This window comes from Tachypleus tridentatus, chromosome 9 (assembly GCF_004210375.1).
Source record: "Tachypleus tridentatus isolate NWPU-2018 chromosome 9, ASM421037v1, whole genome shotgun sequence".
Classification (NCBI taxonomy): domain Eukaryota; kingdom Metazoa; phylum Arthropoda; class Merostomata; order Xiphosura; family Limulidae; genus Tachypleus; species Tachypleus tridentatus.
Window position 1 is genome coordinate 127,613,753 of NC_134833.1, and position 17,124 is coordinate 127,630,876.

The 17,124-nt window shown below is 35.1% G+C and overlaps 1 protein-coding gene across 1 annotated transcript in view; it reads left to right on the plus strand.

The window, feature by feature from the left end:
- Positions 1–3,472: 3,472 nt before the first annotated feature.
- Positions 3,473–17,124, plus strand: part of LOC143227486 (uncharacterized) — a 37,721-nt gene continuing 24,069 nt past the window's right edge. Inside the window, exon 1 of the mRNA XM_076458928.1 lies at positions 3,473–3,542. Coding sequence (XP_076315043.1) covers positions 3,473–3,542 — 70 coding nt within the window. The remainder of the gene's footprint in view (positions 3,543–17,124) is intronic.

Here is a 17,124-nt window from a genome sequence, read left to right on the forward strand (position 1 = left end):
CAAATATAGAAATAAAATAATCTAAAGTGGACAGCGGGTTTCCAATTTAGTAGAAATATGTTTCCTGTGGGCCTTATATTTGGTAGTTCATAAAATAATGATGGATTTTTATTTCAGAATTTTAATCATTCATTTAAACCTATCTTTTTTACAACTTCATATATACCATTGAAAAAACTAAATCTTTCTTCTGTTCATTAGTGTTTTTATTCTTTTCTAAAATTTTATTTCCAATATTTCAGACCCTTACAATTAATGATGGAAAAAAAGTTGCACATCATTTTTTTTTCATCAATTCATACTTGGTGATAATGCATTGAAAATAGCTCGCAATATTAACTAAGCAAGTGGCGAAGGAACCACCTCCGAACGTACAGTACAGTACAGCGCTGGTTCCAAAAGTTTCAAAATAGAGATGTGGGTCTTGAAGATAAGGAGGGTAGAGGACTTCTTTCTGATGTTGGAATCTACCAACTGAGAACATTAGTAGAAAGAAACCCGCGCCAAACTGTTCGAAAAATGGTACAAGAATTAGGTGATGGCATTTCCAGATCTCGAGTAAACTGGAAAAGTGAAAAAATGCAATAAGTGGGTTCCATACGAATTCAGCGAAAATCAGAAAAATCGCCGTTTTGAACTGTGCTCTATGCTTATTTTGTGCAACAGCAATGACTCATATCTTGATCGAATTGTTACCTGTGATTAAAAGTGGATCCTTTACGACAACAGAAAGCGATCTGCGCTGTGGTTTAACCGTGACGAGGCTCCAAAACATTTCCCAAAGTCAGATTTGCATCAACAGAATATTATGGTCACTGTATGGTGGTGTGCAGCTGGTATTATCCATTACAGCTCACTCATCCTGCGCCACAATATCACTGCGAAGGTATACTGTCAAGAATTGGAAGTAATGCATAGAAAGTTGTATGAAGAAATGCCAGCATTAGCCAGTTGAAAAGGACCAATCTTGCTTCATGGTAATGCTCGGCTACACGTTACTCAACTGATGCTCCAGAAGCTCAACTAATTGAGCTATAAAACATTGCCTCATCCTCTTTACTCCCCAGGCTTTTTCAAACATTTGGACAACTTTTTACAGGACAAATGATTCAACAACAGACCAGTAGCAGAGAATGGCTTTAAAGAATTACTGAGTTCTAAGGCTTCAGAGTTTTATTGTTATGACATAAATAATCTTGTTTCCCCGTGACAAAAGTGTGTAGATTCACCAGGTTCTTGTTGTGATTAATAAAAATGCTTTTGATTTTTTTATTTCTTATTAAAATTAAAATTTAAAATCTGACATTATTTTTCGAACAACATAATATTTTTATTCTAGACGTAATTTACTTACTCGGAACTAGTTTCCTGATGATAGAAGGTAATTTGTCAGCGGGGCATAAGATAGCATGTTTCCTTTTGCTATCTTCTCATATATCTTAGTAACAATAATTCTCAGGCCTATATGGTGATGATGGAAGTAGGTTAGTAGCCGAAATATAGCGATGCGTTAAGATTAAAAAATTAGATTAGTTACGACATTAAATAACTTACTAAAGGTAATTAAACACGTGCTGTATTGTGTGTATCAACTTCTCAAGTTACAAGTAGCGTATATTTGGCATGAATCACTGATTTTTCTGCCCTCCTAGGTATCCCATTGTGTTTAATTCAAGCAAACAGTGCATTTTCCTGACCCGGCATGGTCAGATGGTTAGGGCGCTCGACTCGTAATTTGTTGATCGCGTGTTCGAATCCCCGTCACAGCAAACCTGTTTGCCTTTATAGCCGTGAGAACGTTATCATGTTGTTCGTTGCTAAAAGGGCAGCCCAAGAGTTGGCGGTGGGTAGTGATGATTAGTTGCCTTCCCTCTAGTCTTACACTGCTAAATTAGGGATGAATAGCGTAGATAGCCCTCGTGTAGCTTTGAAAAACAAAGAAACACTGAGTTTCCTACGCGATGAGTAGCTTACACAGAGCATTGGTTACGGAGTTTCCCAAGCTGTGAAGGCGCAGATAGCCTAGCATTGCGACATAAAGCGCCAAACCCATCATCACCACCACCACGCTTCAAGTAATTTATATACGGTGGATCATGGAGCTTCCCATTCTTAAAAGTAATTTATATATGATATTGATTTCTGAGCTTCCCAAGCTGTGAATAATCTCTGCACGGTTCAAAGCTATGATAAATTTATATGTATCGTGTGAATCTTTGAGCTTCCCAAAACTAGAAATAATTTATATATAGTATTATTCACCGAGTTTCCAAAGCTAAAAGTAATTTATGTAGAATGTTAGTCACTCATTTCCCATGTTAAAAATAAATAAGTAAAAAATAATTTATATATGATGTTTCTCACTGAGTTTTCTAAAGAAAAGAAGTTAAAATTAAGTTATATCCAGTGTTGGTCAGTCACTGAGTTGCTTAAGGCATGAGTAGTTTTAATCACTGTGTGGATCAATTTTTCAAGTTGAGGCACCATTTTTCTAAAGTAGAAGTTGTCTATTGTTGTGATGGGTTAATATGGTTCTAAATAGTACATTTTCTATAGTTTATTTCCTGGGTAGAAATACCGAAATCAGAATAATACGTTTTTATATATTTGGGGTCAACCTTTCATACTATAAGTAAATTTTGTACTGTGAAGACCAACGTTTTAAAACTTATATGTGTGTAATAATACTGAAAATTAATTGATATGTGTGTATATATACATATGTTTGTATACTCAGTTTCAAAGTAGTTACTGGAGAAATTGCCTAACGATCTTTTAAGTGTTAAATTTTGAAGTTGAGTTTCGTTGGTATTCATTTGTTATTTTTGCCTTGTAATTACCTCTCTATAGGACGGTTTTAAATGAGAAATATTGTATGCATTGATAATGTAATTATATAAACTATATTATAAACAAATCATAGAAATATAGGTCCATACATTTTTTTTTCAAAATTCTAATAATTAATGAAATTTTTACAGAAAAATCAAGAGATTTATTAAAGCAATAGACAGACGAAGGTTTCCATGCTATAAGCGAGAACCGTTTCTCGGAACTGATCTGGTAATTTCTTGGAGACTTATGATATTCAAGTTTCTATTGGTCATCACAGTAATTTGTCACCCTCAAGGGTCTTTTACAGGCCTACTAACTCTTAATTCACTTGCTTGTCGGGCTTCCTGGATCAGTCCGTGCCGTCTTCCTGATGGTCTCCGGCGACCATAGTAGGTTAAAGGGCTCTCTACATGAGCGACCCATATACACATGTCAATTAGTATTTGATTTCGGTAAACTTGGGTATATATATATATACTCATATAGAAGTTAACGCTTTACTTGTGGTATGTTACATGATGCCACGTGACCACAGAGCTTCAGCCGCGCTGTTTTTTTTAGTATATGTATGGTGGGAAGAAAGGCAATACATCAAACACTTCCAGCAGTTTACTTTCAGACAGGTCCCGTGTTAAGAATGGCATGGTTACAGTCAGGCAAGGAAGCCGAGATACCAGACACGGATTGGGTCTGGACAGTTGGTAAAGGTAAATTTGATTTTGGTTAGAAACTGACGCATGGTACACTTTGATAATTATTATATATTCTGTTAACTGTACGTTTATAACTTTGCGTTTTATAGTGTTACGAAACGCTTCTCTCACATTGTTAATCTAACAGTTTTTCGAACCTGTGTATGAGTATTCCTTGACTAACTACTTTGGGTTGATAATTCACCATGAGATGTAGGAAGTATCTAACTGAATGCGGAACTGGAAGCGGAATTGAAGAAATCTTATTTTAAAATTCTAGAAAACAGTAAGTATACGAGTTCTAAGGCGTATTTGGTCTCTTCTATCGCGTCTTTAACTGCGACTTAGGTCACTGACTTAACAAAACAGATCCTATAAATAGTGGTTATTAATCTTGTTACACCTTTGTTCCAACTAAAACATTTACGTTTTTTATTTATCATGAGTTTAGCTTTATGTATATTGGCAACATATTGTTTCTGTTTAAAAATTAATCAATTTTCACACAGTACGACGTTACAATGATTTATAACATGCATATGCTTGACTCAGAATGATTCGCGTTTTCAACAGACCGCTGATAAAATGTTCAAATATACATTTCAGTCTGGAAGTTCAAAGGAAGCTTGCTGGAATCATAGGATACGTCAGCAAGTTGGTGTGATGTTTCAGCGCATGGTGCTACTCAGTAGCATGCTTGTTTCTTTCTGTAGTAGTTTGAATATATATACATATACATATGACATTTAGAATACAAGTATATTCTGTTTACAACGGAGAAGCTCATGCTGTCTTGAAAAGTGTGTTTATCTGTGACACGTGCTCGAGTTGTTTCAGTATCTCTTTGAGTAACCCTGAACAGAAAATTATAATAAGTTTTAGGTTTCATGGCTCCTTCATCTTTGTTATTGAATAGTGCATATTGTATGTTAAGACTACGTAAAAGAACATGATATGTCATCACTTAAATATGTGACGGAGCCAAAAACAGAAGATGTTATGTCATGGTTTCTTGACTTCCTTAAATGTTTTTTAGTCTTTCGCTCTCTCCTTTTTAATACCATGTATCAAAAGCTTATAGTGTAACCACCACATGGCTTGATTAGCGAAGTAACCACAACGTGGCTTGATTAGTGAAATAGGAGTTGTGCGTACAACCAGTGGGTAAACAAAACGTTTCATGCAGTAAACTCTAATTAATACACATATGTATACAAATAATAGTTTTGTTTGTGTTTTCTTTCTGGTAGCCAAAGAAATACCAAGCAGATAATAATAATAAATTAAAGAAATAAAAAGGAAGTATTTAACACAAAATGTTTTCTACGCCTGTAGAAGGACTTTCACCTGAAACGTTGCTTAAGATGACTATATATTGTCAATATACACTATCAATCTTATTCTAAATGTGGCAAGCCGCCTCTTTTTCATTGTTTCATGCTTCATATAACATCGCGTATAAGCCCAGAAACGTATGTAAATTAAAAATATTCATTAAAACAGTGAGTGGTCACATCTTTTCATACGTGGTATTAACTGGTTGATACTTGTTTTGGATACTTTGCCGGATATTTGGATACATATTTTGTTTGTCAATGTGTATGTGGGAACTTGGTTGTGTCAATAATTTATTGGGATTGATAGGTATTTCATTACGTGATTGGATCATTCCGTGAGAAATTTTTGTGTGAACTAATATTTAAGTGAATCTTTGAATAAAAAATTTATTTGGTTACGGGTGTGTGGTAATTTGGTTGGGCCTTCGATTAAAGGCCCGGCATGGCCAAGTGATTAAGGCGCTCGACTTGTAATCGGAGGGTCGCGGGTTCGAATCCCTGTCACACCAAATATACTCGCCCTTTCAGCCGTGGGGGCGTTATAATGCGACGGTCAATCCTCCTATTCGCTGGTAAAAGAGTAGCCCAAGAGTTGGCGGTGGGTGGTGATGATTAGCTGCCTTTCCTCTCGTTTTACACTGTTAAATTAGGGACGGCTAGCGCAGATAGCCCTCGAGTAGCTTTGCGCGAAATTCAAAACAAAGAGAACCAAACCTTCGATTAAATAATTTCTTGACTTAATAGGTGTGTAAGTACTTGGTTGGATCGTCCGATAAAAGATTTATTTAGTAAATATGCAAGTATTTGAGTGGATCTTTTGGTAACAAACTTGTTGTGTTAATGGGTATTTAGGGTTTGTGGGTGAATATCTTGAGACAATGTATATTCGTTTGGCAATATACGATGTCGAAGCTTGGTTGGATCTTTGGATAAATAACTTATTGGGTTAATAAGTATGTAAGTACTTGGCGAGTCTTTGGTAAATAATTTGTTGGATAATAGGTATTTGAGTGCTTGCGTGGATAACTTGATGAAACGTTGGTTGGTCTAATGGGTATGTGAATGAAAAAGCAATCAGACAAACGTGATGGCCATAGCTACGGAGTGATCGAGAGGCACTGAAATGGATAATTACCTCTGGGGATGCACATTTTGAAGGTATAAAGAAATGCATATGAAAAAGAGAGCGAATTGGTGAATTAAAGTAATTTGGAGGGACTTACTGATTAAACTTTTTTCATTGATTACTACACTTCTGCTTCATTATTAAAGAAAAAGATATTAGGTATTGTTAAATTAGAAACATTTAAGGTAACCATTATTTTAAAAGCAATGAAGACTGACTTTGAGGCCACACAACCTTATAATGATTACATAGTCCGCAAGGGTACAGAGGAGATAATCGATATTTCAAGATGAATACTGCCGTTTATTATTTTCTTCGAGAAAGGTTTATCTTGTTTATTAAGACGTTTGACTTGCAAACTAAATGTCGTGGGATCGAAATCCGTCACCAAACGTTCTCGCTCTTTCAGTAATTGATGCGTTATAATGTTACGGCCAATTTCACTATTCGTTGGTAAAGAGTATTCCAAGAGTCTGCAATGAGTGGTATTGACTAACTTCTTTCCCTATAGTCTTTCACTTCAAAAGTAGACTCGACCTGGTCAGCTGATTAGAACGCTCGAATCGTAATCTGAGGGTCGCGGGTTCGAATCCCCGTCGCACCAGACATGCTTGTCCTTTCAGCCGTGGGGGTGTTATAATGTGACAGTCAATCCCACTATTCGTTGATAAAAGAGTAGCCCAACAGTTGGCGGTGGGTGGTGATGACTAGCTGCCTTTCCTCTAGTCTTATACTGCTAAATTAGGGATGGCTAACGCACATAGCCTTCGTGTATTACCACACACCGCTAAATCTCGGGCTACTCTTTTACGAACAAATAGTGGGATTGACCGTAACATTATAACGCTCCCACGGCTAAAAGGGAGAGCATGTTAGGTATGATTGGGGTTCGAACCCGCGACCCTTAGATTACGAGTCTAGCGCCATAACCATCTGGCCATGCCGGGCCGCTGTCGTTTCGAATTAAGCACAAAGCTACACAATGGGCTAACTGTGCTCCATCTACCACGACGATCGAAACCTGTTTTTAGCGTTGGAAGTCCGATTTCATAACGCTGTGCCACTGGGAGCGTTTTTGAAAGTAAATATAGTTTAAAACAGTTATATCTTGAAAGATGCGCCGAAACTTATTTCTTGAATACTTAAGATATGTGTATTCGCAAAATATCTGTGTTGCATATTATACTATGAAAAAGTATTTACTGGTCAAAACCAGGATATCAGTGATTCCTAGTTTATTCTGGTTTAAAAAATTAATTACTCAAGCAGCGACACAAGTTGAAACACGTACATGAAAAACAGTTTTTAATATCTAACACGTAAAAGAAAAGTAACGGAGACCTTTGTTAGTAAAACGTTTTAATTATATAAACTATAATTGCAAGGTATTTGTAGTTTAAGTGTGTTGACTATTTTGGTTAGATTAGATTGAAAATGTGATTGCAACATTATAACTAAATTCGAATAAACTATCTTGTAGACGTGAGTAGTCATATCAGGGGAAAAGAAAACAAATTGATGAGCCGTGAATTTAACGAAATTTTCCAACTACAGAGGGAGTAGCGAAACAGAGAATAGACTAGGCCTTTACGTAATTCGTGGATCCTTTTTGTTCTAAATTGAAGTTACACGTTTTACTCAGAAAAGAAAACTTCACAATTTAATAAACCTGTCGTTGTGATCACAACAGTCAAGGAAAATTAATGTTTTTGAGATTATTTGCATCTGAGAGAAGGAAACTGAGCTAATATTGTTATTGTAGTCACTGACACTGTTTTGTTTGTTTGTATTGAATTTCGCGCAAAGCTACACGAGGACTATCTGCGCTAGCCGTCCCTAATTTAGCAGTGTAAGACTAGAGGGAAGGCAGCTAGTCATCACCACCAACCGCCAACTCTTGGGCTACTCTTTCACCAACGAATAGTGGTATTGATCATTATAACGCCCCCACGGCTGAAAGGGCGAGCATGTTTGGTGCGACCGGGATTCGAACCCACGACCCTCGGACTACGAGTCGAATGCCTTAACACACTTGGCCATGCCGGGCCCTGACACTGTTATCGTAATTAATGACATCAGAAGTAAGGAAAAGTTGCTTGTTGTTGAGGTTAGTAATATCATTGGTAAGAAAACTAATATCTTACCGTGGATAATAACATCAGTGTAAATACAAACCAGCTGCTGTGTGTTCCTCGATGGGACAGCGGTAATTCTACGGAGTTACGACGCTGAAGTCCGAAGTTCGATTTCCCGCGGTGGAAACAGCAGATATTTCAATGAGGTTTTGCTCTAAAATAACCAAATCAGCTACTGTTATTTGTAACATCACATAAAAAGCGAACTGACTTGTGACTTGTAGTATAAGATAGAACACAGTGTATTATTATGATAAAAGGTAACTTGTGATATCAGATGGAGCATAGTGTGCAGAATGTCACTCTTAAGAGGAAAGCTGTGTATAACAATAATGTCTACACGTTTAACTGTAAAAAAAAAAATGAATATCTGTTAGATGTCTTATTCGGATTGGAGTTTGAATGCATGTCAGATTTTAATCCCATAATGATTATTAAACAATGAAAAGTTTTTTTTATATTATTATTAATAACTGTGAGTTATGATACGAGACGAAACAGTTATAATATTATGACGTAAGATATAGAAAGTAAACTTACGTTTGTCTTGTGGTTTGACATGGAACGTATGCAGTTGTATTGTTGTGAATTAAGACATGAAAAAGAAAGGAAATATTTTGTGGGTTTTCTATCAGATGAAAAGAAATTGAAGTGTTATTATGACATTGGATACAGGGAAACACAATTTATTTGACAAGCAATATCGGTTTATAGGTTAAACAACGTATCATGATTTGCAATATGAAAAATAGTTAAATTATCAGATCATAAAACTAAAGCCAGTTATGGCGTATGATATCAACTGATGAGCTGTAACCTGCTATAGTTTTGTAATATCAAACAGCAAATTAACCAAGTGTAGCGTTGGATATTAACTGATAAGCTGTAATCCTTTACAGTGTTGTAATATCAAACGGTACACTAAAACCTGATATAGTGCGTTGTGGTAATTAAAGGATAAGTTGTCACAGGAGACTGTTAATGGATTTATTCGATCTATTCATCATTCTAAACTAGCATCTACATCTTATTAAACATGGATTAACAAGACAGCAAATTGGTTTGACGTGTGACACTTGATATACAATTTAGTGATAGAAAAAAAAACGTGATGCCACGTGCTAAGTTGATCCAGCGTGACAAGTGGTGCCTCTTCAAAATGAAAACCAGTGTAATACATGGCACCGCTTGATAAAAGATGAACAGTGCTTCATATGTGATGTCATTAGGAGTCAGGTTTTAAAATAAACAAAAACTATCTGTTGATTTATGGTACCAGCCATTATGAACCCCTCTGTGTTTGGATGAAGATGTAACAGACACCCCGAGCTTAAAGATTAAGTGTAGTTTTTCTGTAAAGCACATTTGCGATTCACTGCTGTGGCTTTCTTTGTTTGGTTTACGTACAAGTACACTCATATCTTACAGAGAAAACATTTAATTTTTTATTCAGTCATCATTTTCGTGAAGTGACAGAGAAGATCTTATTTCACCTCGCCACCCACTTTGTTCCTCGTTTGTAGATCAATCTTGAATATTATGGATACAGAGAACTAATGGTTACTGACAGTACCATAACAAGAGCTCGCACAATCCACCAGTCTTCTTTCGGCCGCAAGTCCTGTAGTCAAGGTAACTGAAATTTGATTAGTTATTCGGAATTTGAGGGATTTTCTTTAACAAATACTGACCCAACCTGGAACTGTCACCATGAGTTAACGAAAAGTTAGTTATGTTTTTTTTAAACAGTGACGTAAATGTTGACGATTTGTTAATAAGATTTTAATTTTTTTTATTTTAAGAATTTTGCACGAATCTAAAATGGAATTAAACGTAAGTACAACCAATAAACAGTATAGTTGGATAAAAGTGATAATTCATACTTCGTTCAACTTAAACTGATTGCACCTGTAACTAGATATTTGTGGCTGGACAACAGATTAATGTTTATTTCACGGCCAACATAATACTCACCTAATTATTGAGTTAATAAGTAGGGAACATAGTGACAGAGAGTGAAAACAAGTATGAATATTTATCTTGGAATGGCCTGCAAGTCTTCAGATATATGACGTTTTAAATGAAGATTTATTCAGGAGTAATATGAATCCGTCTAAGATAGTGATGCTATGTGGGGTAGGGGAAATCAGCGGTCGAGTTCACTTTTAATGTGCTTGGTGGGATTAAAGTTTGTTGGCATGTTATCCAGGAATGAAAGCTGTCATCTCGAAGTTGTGTATCTAAATATATTTTGGGCGTCGCAAAGTGTGGTTCGCGGGATCGAAACCCTTCAACGAACATGCTGGCCTTTCATTCTGGGAGACGTCATAATGTGACGTTTAATTTCATTATTCGTTTGCAAACAATAAGTAGCCTAAACGTTGGCGGTCATTGATATATTTTAAGCTAAAAACAGTCCTCGTGTCCTTGAAATAAGCATTCAGTTATCGCCCCAAGGCCTTCCTACCTATATTTTCCTAATTTGTAGAGTGCAAGAAGTTTGTATTATTTATTGAACGTCCGATGTTTTTCGTCATCTAACTGAAAGGGAAGAAACCCACGGTGAATTTTGCTAACACGTATTCCTATGAAATGACTTTGTAATAAGGTATTTTCCCTTAAAAATGTTTAAATGCAATAGTACTATATCAAGATAAGATAAATAATTAGGCTGTAGCAAAGAAAGAAACTTTATATTGTTTATTGGTTGTACTTAAGTTTCGTTTAATTTCAAGTTTCGTGCAAAGTTCTTAAAAATAAATCGTCAACAGTTACGTCATTGTTTCAAATAAACATTACTAACTTTACCATAACTCATGGTGACAGTTTCAGGTTGGGTCAGTATTTGTTAAACAAAGAGAACCCATGAAATTCCGAATAACTAATCAAATTTCGATTACCTTAACTACAGGACTTGCGGCCGAAAGAAGACTGGTGGATTGTGCGAGCTCTTGTTATGGTACTGTCAGTAACCATTAGTTCTCTGTATCCATAATATTCAAGATTGATCTACAAACGAGGAACAAAGTGGGTGGCGAGGTGAAATAAGATCTTCTCCGTCACTCTACGAAAAGATGACAGAATAAAAAACTAAATATTTTCTCTGTAAGATATGAGTGTACTTGTACGTAAACCAAACAAAGAAAGCCACAGTAGTAAATCGCAAATGTGCTTTACAGAAAAACCGCGCTTAACCTTTAAGCTCGGGGTGTCTGTTACATCTTCATCCAAACACAGGGGGGTTCATAATGGCTGGTACCATAAATCAACAGACAGAGTTTTTGTTTGTTTTAAAACGTGACTCCTAATGACATCACATATGAAGCACTGTTCATCTTTTATCAAGCGGTGCCATGTATTACACTGGTTTTCATTTTGAAGAGGCACCACTTGTCACGCTGGATCAACTTAGCACGTGGCACCAACGTTTTTTTCTATAACTAAATGGTGTATCAAGTATCACATGTCAAACAAATTTGCCGTCTTGTTAATCCATGTTTAATATCATGACCGGATCGAATAAATCCATTAACAGCTTCTTCAACTCATCACTTGAGTATAGACGACAGAGTAGGTTTTTTTTTTCTAATCATTTGATGTCACACACTATACCAGGTTTTACACTATTTTTTGATATAACAATACTGTAACATGTGCATCTTATCATTTAATTAACGCAAAACTCTATACGGGGTTTTGGTGTCCCGTTTGATATCATTTGATATCATACACTATAAATGGTTTTAGTTTCATGATTTAATAATGCATTTTTTCATATCACATATCATGATACGTTATTTAACCTGTAAAGTATGTTCCATCTGATATCACAAGTTATCTTCTGTCTTACATCATTACACTCTCACTATTACATCCAGAATAACACATCAAAATAAGTTAGTTCACCTTTTATCTGATGTCGCATATAACGGCAGCTAGTTTGGATATTTTAGAGCAAAGCCACATTGAGATATCTGCTGTGTCCACCGCGGGGAATCGAACCCGAGATTTCAGTGTTGTAAGACCGTAAGTTTACCGCTGTGCCATTAAGAAACATACAGCAGCTGGTTTGTTTTTCCACTGACGTTATTATTCACGACAAGAAATTAGCTTTGTTTTTCTTTTCCCAATATTGTTTCTCATCTCAGCAACAAGCAGCGTGTTCCTCACCTCCGTCGTTACTAATTATGATAACAGGTTCCAGGTTGTAACAGTTACAAACACTCTTTGTTAACCTGAAGATGATCTAAAAAGGTCAAAACGTTTTTCCGTACTTAATTTTAATTAAAGTTTTAATACCTATACACGCCATCTTGAGAATACATTTTTGCATCAAGTGGGTTTCTTGTCATCACGAATTATATTTAAAGTTATATTAGACATTTTTTTTTCGACGCTGTGTGTATGGTATGGTCTATTTCAAATGTTGTTTAGGTGTTTCATTTGTTTAAAGGGAGAGATATTTCTTACTTTGTAAACTATGTTGGGTTTTGTAATTTTGAGAAATGCGTGGAATAGCATTTTAAGAAACTAATGTGGTATTTTGTTAGATCAAATATTGTGTTGTATATTGTGATGTATATTTGTGATTTTGAGAACTGTGTGGGTTAGTATTTGAAAAAAAAAACACTGTTGTGAACTTTTCTGAGATCAAATACTGTATTTAGCATTTCTTTCAAAACTGCTTGAATAGTTTATTATTATGAGATTTTTATGTCAAGAACTTGATTACGCTTGCTTTTATCTATAAAACTCGTATTTATTTCTCAAGATTTCAAAGATTGCCGTTTCGAAAGCTGTGTGGCATTTGAATGTTGTGTGTGGGTTGTTTGATATTTTCGAAAGGGTAACAGATGTTTTATCTTACTTTGAAAGCTATTTCTATTCTTTGATATGGAAGGCCGTATGAAGGTAACGCCTTAACGCTAATTCAATATATTTCGTTAATTTGTACACTCGACTTTTGTTGAGCTTGCGTTTTATGACCAGCTGTTTTGTGTATTTGGAACAAGAGACGTAATACATTGTTTTCACTATAAATTTGAAACGTTTCTATGTATGCTATTGTGAATATTTATTTATTGATATCGAAATAACCATTAGGCTATCACATTGTTGTAGATTAAGGTTGATGGACAACCTCCGTTCTATTAACTACCTAACACATCGATGGAAACGTCCCTTAGGCTAGTTCCCATACATTTCGTTAAGGGACATTACGACATTCTTATCAACATTCCGGAAGCCTATATTTTCCGACAAGTTATTTGTATACTTGGAGTAATGTACATAATAACTGCTTATCTTCTGTTAGTTGTAATCAAGAAAAACCTGAACGCTTTTATTTTTCTGTTGTTCTTGTGGTTTAACAATCAAGGATGATGAATGGCTATAATTTAAAGAAATATGCAAGCTGTATCTGATTTTGTGGAATGTTTATTTCTAAAACTGAGTGGGTCAGTTTGTTATTTTGAAATCTTATTGGAATTGTGTGGATCGATGATTATTTTGAAAGCCATGTATGATGGTTAAAATCTCGATTAGATGGGTTTTTTTTATTTAAAACATATTTGGAAACTGTTTTGTCTATTTCTGGTTTGAGAAGTCACGTGGACGATTTGTTTCGAAAGCTGTGTGCAGTATTTATTAAGTAAAAAGACGTGTGTGATGAATGCTATTTAATACAATATGTTGGGTGTTTGATGTTTTCTTGCAAGTGAGAGTTTCGTTCTATTTAGGTTTTGTTTTGTTTTGAATTTCGCGCATAGATACACTAATTTATCAGTGATAGACTAGAGGGAAGACAGCTAGTCATCACCACCCCCCGCCAACTCTTGGGGTACTATTTTACCAACGAATAGTGGACTAATCGTCACATTATAACGCCACCATGGCTGAAATGGCAAGCATGTTTGGTTGAATGGGGAGTCAACACGTGACCCTTAGATTACGAGTCGAGGGCCCCAACCACCGGGCCATGCCGGGGCTCAGAAATAGTGAAGCATCTAGAGGGCAACAGCAACATTAATGACATTTTAAAGTAGTTATTGTACAAGACACGGTGGCATCATATCTCGTGAAGTCTTAAAATGTTATTAATACATATATATGAATCCAAGAAGTTCTTTGATCATCTGATATTTATAATAAACAAACAAGAAATGGAATATTGTTGTCGAGTGGCTTCCCGTTCTTTTCCTTCACGTCAATCCTACGTTTTGTCACAAGAATTAAATGGGATATATACGTGCTAGTATGCGCATTAACGTAGAATACGTTTAATTGAACATTAAAATTACTGAATATCGTGTCGCATAATATCTTCTTGTTGCTTAATAGTTTACCTGCATATATGTTCTTTCAATAGTGTTTACGAGGCGTTTAAAAACTTACAGTGAAATCAGTTCAGAATCAACAACACTAATCCTCTAGCTTTGTGAAACCTTCAATTTTCAACCCAAGCTGAACACATTTCTTATATTCCCTCAAACCACCATTGGGGTAGGTTCTCAAAACAGTCCCGCTCTTTCTCCTCCTTTCAACAACACGCACACAGACATACGATCTAGAACCGTGTCTGTATCACGCACTATTTAGCACTCTCGTAGGTGAACTTGTTTTTCCAGATATCACGAGGTGACCGATTATTTGCTATGGTGATGTTTTTTTCCTCAAACGTTCTACACGTCAGTTCATGTTGTAGCTTATAAGGTGTATCATCGATATCTGTATGTATTAGGCATCTAGAAACTTGTTCCATTGTCCACTAGGTAATTTCTTTCAACAAAGTATCTATTTATTTGAAATTAACCATGTATACACACATACACTTTTATATATTTATGTAAAAACGTAACCACACACCATGTGCCAAATGTGTATGCAACAGTGTGACTCTAATGACATACTTGTATATGTACATATATATATATATAAATATATATTTCTCAAAAAATTAAAAATTAATATCATTTCAGTATCTATTGGTTTATGGTGCGTCCTAACGACTCATGACAGTGATTGATGACGTATTTATATGTACTTATTCATATGTAACGTGTAATTAGTTTTCGGACCTACACATTTATTTATCCAGTCTTGTTTGTCACTGTAAGAAAGAAAATAATATATCTTTATTTCACAACGCGCTAGCCATAGTTTGAACCTCTGAATATCACACGTATTCTCTCTTACCTTATAAGGTTCTAAATTCTGAAGTGTCTTTGGACATCACATGTATTCTGTATTGCCGTACAACGTTCGGAAATCTGTAATGTCTGTGAACATCACACGTATTTAAGGTTCTGAATTCTGAAGCGGTTCTGGGCATCACATGTTTTTTTTCTTCCTGTATAAGGTTTTAAGTTCTAAAGTATCTTTGATCATCACACGTATAGTGTGTGTTTTTCTTCTTATATCAGAGCCATATCGGGCTATCTGATAAGTCCATCGAGGGAATCGAACCCTTGATTTTAGCGTTGTAAATCCTTAGACTTACGACTGTACCAGCGGGAAACCACGTATTGTGTCTTAACATATAAAATTCTGAATGCTGACGTCTATGTTTTTTAACTCTTTTGGTGTCCGTATTAGTTGTGTATATATTAATTAGCTACAGTTAAAACTTGTGTTAAACTGTACCAGTATAGGCAACACAGAAAAATACAATAAAGATGATGTATTCATTAAGTTTGTATAACGGTGGAATGAATTTACTTTTAGGTTTAGTTATTATCACCAATATTTAATCATTCATTATTGTGGTTCTTTTATTATTATTTATTTATTATGTTTTTCTCAATACCCTGAATGAAATACTCAAACCCCTGTTTAGGGTCACTGTTTTGATCGTGTTCTTACACGTCTGTTCTACTAGTTGTCCATTTAGAATGACAATGGCTTCCGGTGTAAAATTCATTAAAACAGGTTTATTTAAATTAAATCACTTGTATAGCCTTAATCTGTAATTAAAGTATTGAGTTTTATGTAATTAATGACTGATGTCATATACTGTGTAACATGCAATGTTTTTGTTTGCGCAGAGCTTTGTTAGATGTGGTTTCTGTCAGCCATTATGTGGGATTTTTGTTATTTTACAGATGTATGGGATGTTCATTTTGTGCAGAGCTTTATTGGATGTGGGTTCTATCACTCATTATGTGGGATTTTTGTTATCTCAGAAATGTATGGGATGTTTATTTTGTGAAAAGCTTTGTTGGATGTGGTTTCTGTCAGTCATTACTTGAAATGATTTTATTTTATAGTTATGTATGATGTTTGTTATAACCAAACCCCTGTATGAGTTTTATCATTTTCACTGTGTTTTATTTTTATTTCAAAAGTTATGAAATCAAAATAATTTGTTTACGCTGTGATTTTCAGTAACTTTTGATCAAAGCAAGTGACCTACGTTAAACTAAGAAATGATAAATGAACCTGTGAGTAATATAGATAGTTTAATATACTTGACTAACTATTTTGACAGTTTTTAACAACAATCCTAGGTGTCCTTTTGTGAAATAGAATTTTGAGTACAGTGCAGAATACTGGGGTTTAGAAAAACATAAATATATACATCCAGTTTGTATTAATAGTACACAATCAAAACAAGTCTCGAAGCAGTTATAAACGTGCCTAATATGAGTAAACCTCTGCTAACACAATGTTTTCGACTATATTTCTATGGCTTTACTCATTATCATTTTAAACGAAATTATTTCACAACATATACCACAAAAATGTTCAGTTCTTAATGAAATGTGTACTTTTTTTTTTCTACCACAGTGGTTTTCCTTGAGTTTTGATACTATAACGTCGTTAATTTTGTATTGGATATTTAATAACCATTTCTGTTTCGTGATCTGAAACTAGTCTTCTTCATTAGCAGATCTGATGTCTCAAACGTGTCTAGAATATTGACAAGATGTGGCTGGTGAACCTTTATTTTGAAACTGACCTTTAACCTTCTGATTTCATGTTTGACTTATGACATTTCACAT